Genomic DNA, 9454 nt, shown 5'->3' with positions numbered 1-9454 from the left:
TCTCCCAGAATTTATATTGTTATTTTAATTAAATATTTATAAGGGTGCGTTTGGTATGAGAGTAAAAATTTGGGGTATAATTTGTTACCCATGTAAATGTTACAAGGGTAATAATAATTATGGAGAATAAGTGTTACCCTTGTTTGGTAAAGAAGGGTAAAATTTACCCAAGTATTCATTACTCTTGTTTGTTAAGACTATACATTACTGGTGTAATACCATTACCCTTGTTTGTTATTATTGTAATGAACCAAACTAGAAAAAAGTGAGATTATGTTTTTTATTGTTACGACTATCATGTACCAAAATTTTAAAAATATAGATACATATGCATATATATACACACACGGCCAGACATATATATATATATATATATATATATATATATATATATATATATAATAACAATTGTTAACAATTTCAACAAAATAATCTGATAACATTCAAATCCATGACAAAGACCTAACACAAGAGTAGGGGTCATCATTTGGCCCGCGGGCCTAGGTCCGAGCTCGGCCCTGCCCGACCCCTTGGGCGGGCATGGGCTCCATTTTTTGGGTCAGCCCAACCCGAAGCCAGACACCTCAGGCCAATTTTGGCTCAGCCCGAGCCCGACATTATTTATTTTTATATATATATAATATGTATATATTTATATTTATATTTATATAAAATATGTATGTATGTATATAATACACACACATACACAGACAGTGCATGCACTGTCTGTGTATATGTATATATGTATATGTATTATATATATATATATATGTATGTATATATATACACAGACAGTGCATATGTATATATTTATATGTGTGTGTATATATATATATATATATATATATATGTATATATATACACAGATAGTGCATATGTGTGTATATATATGTGTGTGTGTATGTGTATATATATATATGTATATATATACACAGACAGTGCATGTGTGTGTATATATATATGTGTGTGCATGTATATGTGTATATATATGTGTGTGTATATACACACAGACAGTGCATATGTGAGTGTGTGTGTATATATATATATGTGTGTGTGTCTGTGTATATGTATATGTATATATATATGTATATATATATACATATATATAATATATAATATATATGTGTATATATAACTTATGGGCTTTTAGAATTTTTCATTTAAAGGGGTAATAGGTTGGAGTAAAACTTCTCATTACTTTTTATTACCCAGGTCCCCCACTAGTAAACTTTATGTGTAAAAAATAAGCTCAATTACTAAAATTTATTACAGGAGTAAAAGTTATACTGACATAACAAACACAAGTAAACTTAAAATTTAATTACCCTTGTAACTATTACACCCCATTACCCTTGTACCAAACGCACCATAAAGTTGAATTCCCAATCAATCAATTTCCAACATTTTACATGTGACTACATCGTACATATTAGTTTTTGGTTTCTTGACATCAAATCAGTACACAATTGAACAAAATGACAATTGGTTTTTTGGCAAATATCTTTGGACATCCACCAGTAACATGCTATTGTGCAGATATAAAACATGTTTGTGAGTTTGTCGGTCGGTATTGTTTCATGGAAAAGTCACAATCACAGTAACTTTCCCAGCTGTACGTCTTTTGTTTCATTTCCTATGGAACAATCACAAACACTGTGAATCTCTGACCACATATTTAATTAATGGTCATAGATTAATCTAAGTTTTGACATAAATTATATATTCGAAATTCAGATCCAAACATAAAATTATTGTCTGGTGTACTTGTCCAGACCTTAACCTAGATTAGATTATCGTATGGTTTACTTGTCTGGATCTAAGCCAATCTAGGTTTGATTAATTAAGTACGTTCAAAATCTAATATAGGTTAGGGTTCGGACGTGTAAATATTTCGTAAACAAGTGATGTTGTCCAACTCGGAACCGATTTTTTTGCCATCCCTAAATTCAATGCGTAATCTTAGTGTATAGGGTATCGGTGGTTTGTTGTAGTTTTTACTATAGTAGACCCCGTTGTAGCTTTTGGAACACAAAAATTATTATATTTTTAAAAATTATAAATATGTAGTATTTGCCTATTTGGCCTAATGAACCCAAAAAAATCACTATTCTCTGGGATTAGCTTTGGGCGTTTCTACGCAGCTTAGGTGGAGGGCGAAGAAGGTTTTTGTTCAAAATAAAAAATCAAATTCATCGCGATCAAGACATCGAATATTTTTAACTTATATTCGAAGGTCTAAAATTGTCATCCATTTTTCATGTTGGATATAATTTTTGTTTCGAACGAATATTATATCGTCGAATTCGTTAAAATTATATTAGAGCAGGCTCCCGCCATTCATCCTATTGTGCATATATAAAACATTTTTGCCGTCGTTGTCTAATGGGAAAATCACAATCAAAATAACTTTCCCAGCTGTCCTTCTTTTATTTCTTGTGGAAGAACCACAAACACATATTTATTATGAATTTACCACCACAAATTTAATGCTTACTCTTAGTATTCAATGAGAAAGTCACAATCAGAATCCTTTTCCCAGCTCTCTTTTCTTTCATTTCCTGTGGAACAACCCCACACTTCTTTTTGATTATGAACTTACGACCACAAATTTAATGCGTAATCTTAGTATTCAATGTGTGTTAGCAAATCATATCATTTTTCAAAATTTTCAACCATTTCATTGGGGGATTTGGCCAATAGGTCCAGTGTTGAAAAATACTCGACCCAACCTGTGCATCATAAAACCTTTAAAATTTTTGAAAAATTTTACATATGTAAGATTTTGCATGACGAATCTAACAATATATTTTTTTTGTTGAAAACAAAAGTCAAATGTTTTGAGTGTATATCCGATGGTCTAGAATCGTCATGCATTTTTCATGATGAAATTTGATTTTTATTTTAAAAAAAAAATTGTTATATTCATCATTCTAAATACTACACATTTATGATTTTTCTAAATTTTTTCAAAAAATTTAGTTTCTTGGTGGAACTGCTACCACGAGTGCAGTAATGGACTGGACAATGGCAGAGCTGATGAAAAATCTGTCGGCATGAATAATGGGTGAAATAAATTGATTATAAGTTATTAGAATAATTCTAATTAATTTGAAGTTATTTCTAGACATCTCGCCAGTGACTATCTTGTAAAGCATTTTACCCCCGATCAATATGAAAGGTTGGATGTTAAGTGTGCTCTGCATGCATGTTTATGATCAATAGCTATTTACATGTCATATAGATTTGGGAGGAAAACGATGTCATATTTTGGAGGTCTGTAACATTACACTAATTACACAGTATTTGATAATTTTATTTCATTAATGACATCTTCAAGTTTAACTATGATTACACTGTACACCCGAGCCACTAGGTAGAGTGGTAAATATGATGTGTATCACACTGGTGACTAGGATTTCGAATCCTCTCCCATGAAAAAAAAACAAGAAGACTATAATTACATTGTACTTGATAGAGACTACACTAGAGAGCATAAAATTTTTTAAAAAAACAGAAGAGACACGTAGAAATTGGTTAATGGTTAGGAGAGAGTGATTTGGATTGGACAAATTTAACATAGGATAAGTGAAAAATTAAAATATCTATTATTGAAAAAAATAAAAAATAAATAAATGAGGATGAAAGAAGCTAGTTAATTTTAATTGTAAGACGATTAGTTTTAAAAAATAAATAAATAAATTGGCAAATTTATCTTGTTATTTTAATTAAATATTGATAAAGTTGAATCAATTTCCAACATTTTATATGTGACTACATCCTACATATTATTTTTTGGTTTCTTAACATGATTTGTCGGTCGGTATTGTTTCATGGGAAAGTCACAATCACAATAACTTTCCAAGCATTTTATATGTATTCTCAAATAAATATACTCCCTCAGTCCCCTTAAATATAGTCCTACGTCCCAAATTATTGTCTTGTTTCATTTTTTAGAATGTAATTAGTTCATTAGTTTCCTAAACAACTCCTATTTAATGTGCTTTGTTGTCACAATATTAATTAGGATCATCTAAGTATTAATTAGGAGTGTATTAGAAAATATGTGAGTAAACTTGAATGTTGTTCCTATATTAATTAAATTTTCTTGATCTGTGTGAAAAAAGAAGTAAGATTATCTTTACGGGATGGAGGGAGTATCATTTTTCAATTGTTCGACCATTTCATTGGCTCCTCTTTGTGTCCATAGATATCAGATTTCCTCCAATAGGATCCATTTGTGCAACATTAAACATGTTTGTCGGCATTTGGTTCATGGGATAAAGTCACAATCACAGTAACTTTCCCATCTGTACGTCTTTTGTTTCATTTCCCATGGAACAATCACAGACCCCGCTGTAGCTTTTGGAGCACAACATTTTTTTTATTTTATTTTTAAAAATCATAAATGTGATGTATAGTATTTGACCTAATGAACCGAACGATATCATTGTTACCTGGGATTGGCTTTGAGCGTTTCTTGCGCAGCTTAGGTGGAGGGCGAAGAAGGTTTTTTTTTCAAAAGCAAAATTCAAATTCATCACGATTGAGATATCGAATTTTTTGAATTTATATCCGACAATCTAACAGTGTCATGCATTTTTCAGATTGGATATAATTTTATTTCAAACAAAAAATGTAACGTCGATTTAGTTAAAATTATATTAGAGCAAGCTCCCGCCACTCATCCTATTGTCCATATATAAAACATATTTGACGGCATTGTTTAATGGGAAAGTCACGATCAAAATAACTTTCCCAGCTGTCCTTTGTTTCATTTCTTGTGGAACAATCACAAACACATATTTATTATGAATTTATAACCACAAATTTAATGCGTAATCTTAGTATTCAATGAGGAAGTCACAATCGGAATAATTTTCCCAGCTGTCTTCTCCTTCATTTCTTGTGGAACAACCACAAACTTTTTTTTTTAAAATGAATTTACAACCACAAATTTAATGCGTAATCTTAGTATTTAATGTGTGTTTGCAAGTAGGTAATTGCTAAATACACACAAACATATATTTCTGTGTATGATATGAATTGATAACTGAGTTTATATATGTGTGTATGATATGAATGGACAAATGAGTTTGAACAAAGAGAGAGAGGGGGTGGAGGAGCTTTGCATTAGAAAACTAAACGATAATACAGAAAGAGATAGAGGGAGGTTTAGATGTTGAAACCCCCAACAATAATGACAAGGGGCAATCAAGTCTAGCTTGGCTTCAGAGATCATTTGATTTTTTTTTTGTACGACGACACCCTCCCCCACTCTCTCTCTCTCTCTATGTGGATTGCTCCTACCGCCCTATATTTCCACCACCTGTTAGACGGAGCCCTCCTCATCATACATCTATGCTCCAACTCTATATATGTCTATGTCCATAGCCTCTCCTCTCTCTCTCTCTCTCTTAGCTGTAACATCTGTGTTTAGGAGTGTCCATTCAGTTTTCGATTCGATTTTTAACCATAACCGAAATGTCCGAATCGATTCGGTTATAATATTTTAGAATCCATAACCAAACCATATATGTTCGGATAACCAAACCGAAATAATCATATTTTTCGGATCGGATCGGTTCGGTTTTCAGTTTTTGAAGAAATGGGAAAAATATGAATAAATCTCAAATAGAGTGAGCCCATGATCTACTCCAACTCCATCAAACAAAGTTTGATAAAAATCCATGATAATGATAATAAATATATTAACTCATCACAATTAAAGAAAAATAAATTTACAAGACCGAGATAAATAATATGATCAAGAAAAAATGTACGTATTTAGTAAAAAAAATGTGTGTATTTAGATGCACCCTCGCAAATAATATCATTTTACAAAATTTTCAACGATTTCATTGGGAGATCAGGCATGTGCACTATAAAATTTTAAAAAATTATAAATATGTAGTAGTATTTTGCATGACGGATCCAATGATATATTTTTTGTTCAAAACAAAAATAAAATATTTTGAGTGTATATCTAACGATATAGAATCATCATGCATTTTTCATATTAAATTTGATTTTTGTTTCAAAAAAAAAAAAAAGATATCGTTACATTCGTCATTTAAAATACTACACATGTATGATTTTTTCAATCCAAATTTTTTCAAAAAAATTGGTCCACGAGTTGAGTCCCACATTCCCCCCCCCCCCCCCCCCCCCCCCCCAAAAAAAAATCATTCGTTGGGTCCTCTTGTGCCTATAAATACCAAATTTGACAAGTCTTTAGATAAACACACAACTTACACAAGATCTACAAATTCATCCATCGTTTCTAAACTCAATTAATGGCAGGAATCATCACTGTACTCCCGTTGGGGCATTTTCCAGAAACAGTGTGGGTTTGTAAAGATTTTGCTTCCTTCAGCTCAAATGATTCAGTAAGAATCAAATCTCTCACACTTTTTTTTTTCTTTTCTTTCAAGTGTTCATGCCATCTCTAATGTGTTTAAATTTGTTGACTCTTGTCATGTGTTTCCTTTGATTTTACTTCATATGGACGATATTAGTTATTATTGGGTCAAAATACCCAAATTACTTATGTCTTACTTTTATCCAATGGTCAAAAAAAAAATATTGCCACATCATTCTTTTCATATATGTTTTTTGACTTTATTAAAAAAAATGTGATGGCTTGGTATCATATGAGCTGTCAAATTAAAATTTTAGATTCTAAAATTCAAGGAACCCATGACTTTTATGAGAGTACACGAACAATATTCTCTTGGAGATTTAACTGAATTCTTCAAGATGGTAATTAAGGATGAATTTTTCCAGTTGGGTGATTCCATATTCTAGATCTGTGACTTACTAATATATTTTAGGGTATTAGAGATAAAAATTTCACGTTTAGGGATTTATCCAAATCCGAAATGCCCTCAATTTTCTCAATTTTATGGTTCCTATTTCTCAAACTATATGACCTTTGATTAATTTTCGTTCCTGTAGGCATTCAAGTCATACACGAAACAAGTGGACGAGCTGAAAATGCAAGTGAAAGATATGCTAATTAACCCTGCGACTGATCCGGTTGAAAAAGTGAAATTGATTGACTCACTATGTCGCTTGGGTGTATCGTATCACTTCAAGAGTGAGATTGAAGACCAAATGAATCGAGTTTTCAATCTTAAACTCAACCTTGATGATCGTGACTACGATCTATACACCGTGGCACTCGTATTTCGAGTATTTAGACAACATGGCTACAAAATGTCCTCCGGTGAGTAAACAAAATTCGATTTTTATGAAAACACAATCTTGAAATAAGATCCTCTGAAGATTGATCTTGTTAGGGTTTGATTATGATGTGTAGAGGTGTTTAACAAATTCAAGAACGATGATGGTAACTTCAAAGAGAGCCTAGCTAATGATGTCAATGGGATTCTAAGCCTTTATGAAGCTGCCCATTTGAGCCTACATGGGGAAGATAATTTAGACCAAGCCCTGTCTTACACAGTTGCACAACTTGACTTATTGGCTAGCCAATGTGAGCCTCATCTTGCTAAACATATAGCCGTTGCCTTGCAACATCCCTTTCACTTTTCCATACCAAGAATTAAATCAAGGGAATACATCTCCTTCTATGAAGAATTGGAGTCTCACAATGAAGTTCTACTCAAGCTTGCGAAAATAGACTTCAATCGTGTACAATTACTTCATCAACAAGAACTTAACGAGGTCTCCAGGTAAACCTAATATCGACATACACAAGTCAATTGTAACTTTATTAGAAGGATACTTAAGTTAATTTAGTTTGGTGCATTTGTAGGTGGTTCGAGGATTTGAAGCTCGCTTCGCGATATGCTTATGCGAGAGCTAGAATCACAGAAGTCTACATGTGGACTGTTGCTGTTTACTTTGAGCCACAATACCGACATGCTCGGATAATCCTCACCAAAATTATAAAACTGATGTCAATCATGGATGATACGTACGATTCCTATGCTACCATTGACGCACTTCGAATATTGACAGACGCAATTGAGAGGTTTGATATATGTACATATTTAATGGTTCTCTTCACGTGTTGTAGAATTGATGTGCATAAGAATTTCCCTAATTTTGTAGGTGGGACATTAGTGCAATTGATCAACTACCAGACTACATGAAATTCCTCTACAACACTCTTTTGAATCTTTACGGCGAATTTGAGACTGAATTAGAAAGTGAAGGCAGATCTTATGGTGTATCCTATGCGAGGGATGCGGTACGCATAATAACTAGAACTATATATATATATATAATATGTAATTAGTTTATAGGATTGTGTAGTTCTCACATTAATACTTGTTTTGTTACTAGCTAAAACAAATGATGAAGGCATACCATATTGAGGCAGAGTGGCTGAACAAAGGCTATGTACCATCATTTGATGAGTACATGGAGAATGCCCTAATTTCAAGTGGTTATCATGCAGTTGCAATATCATCGTTCCTTGGAATGGAAGAAATTGCAACCATGGAGGCTTTTGAGTGGCTAAAAGGATTTCCAAAGATTGATAAGGCTGCGCAAATTATTTGTCGTCTGATGGATGACATAACATCACGTGTGGTATGATATAGAGAAATAAATTTATATGAGGGTAATATGCAACTAGATCCCCCGAAGAGTACTGTGTTTATAGTGCGAGAACAAACTTCAAGGGGATCTGATTGCAATATAATATATTACGTACATTTTATGTATTCGCATTATTATCCCACTAATAGTAACAAACAATGTGAATAACTTGTACTTGTAGGATGAGAAAAAGAGGAACCATGTCGCCACCAGCGTCGAGTGCTATATGAAGCAATATGGCTTATCTGAGGAGAAGACAGTAGAAAACTTTCAGAAAATGACTGCAAGTGCTTGGAAAGATGTAAATGAAGAATGCATGAGACCAACTAGTGTCTCCACGGATCTCCTAACCAGAATCGTTAATCTTGTGCGTGTCATTGATATCCTTTACAAGGGTGAAGATAAATACACCAATTGTGAGAGTTTGAAGGGATATATCAAGTCGTTGTTCTTCGAGTCCATTCCAATGGAAGAAGCTATAGAGGGCAATTGATACCACCAGTCCTCTACAATAAGATGATTGAGACTTCACTCATCATGTATTGTATTGTTAGCGGTATTTGAATTTTCAGTTTTTTATTTTTATTTTTATAAATAAGCAGGAAGGGGATCAAACTCTTGACCTCAGGTCAACGGGTGGGAATCTTTGCCATTTCACTTGGCTATTGTTCTTCCCTAGTCTTTTTTTTAAAAATTTAAATTTAGTATAAAAATGCCGCCTTTTATAAGAATAAAGGAATATCGAGCTTCCTTATTTTTATTATTCCGCACACATTTTCCTTCCTAATGGTTGATTATCTGATTGTGTAAGCACACGTACATGTTCTCAGCTATATATCCAAAGCCGCGCTCACTCGGAGTGTGAGATTGTGGGTTTGAGTACTATTGT

General features: G+C 32.9%; 1 protein-coding gene across 1 annotated transcript; it reads left to right on the top strand.

Moving 5' to 3' along the window:
* The first annotated feature begins 6254 nt into the window (after nucleotides 1-6254).
* LOC119987687 (probable terpene synthase 6) lies at nucleotides 6255-9058 on the top strand. The gene is made up of 7 exons (XM_038832607.1): nucleotides 6255-6386; nucleotides 6955-7225; nucleotides 7319-7691; nucleotides 7775-7993; nucleotides 8074-8212; nucleotides 8308-8556; nucleotides 8747-9058. The coding sequence occupies exons 1-7, from the start codon at nucleotides 6294-6296 to the stop codon at nucleotides 9056-9058; spliced, it is 1656 nt and encodes a 551-aa protein (XP_038688535.1). The 5' UTR covers nucleotides 6255-6293.
* The last annotated feature ends 396 nt before the right edge of the window (nucleotides 9059-9454 follow it).

The sequence above is a fragment of the Tripterygium wilfordii genome, chromosome 21 (assembly GCF_013401445.1).
Source record: "Tripterygium wilfordii isolate XIE 37 chromosome 21, ASM1340144v1, whole genome shotgun sequence".
NCBI lineage: Eukaryota > Viridiplantae > Streptophyta > Magnoliopsida > Celastrales > Celastraceae > Tripterygium > Tripterygium wilfordii.
This window is presented reverse-complemented; position numbering and strand designations above follow the sequence as displayed.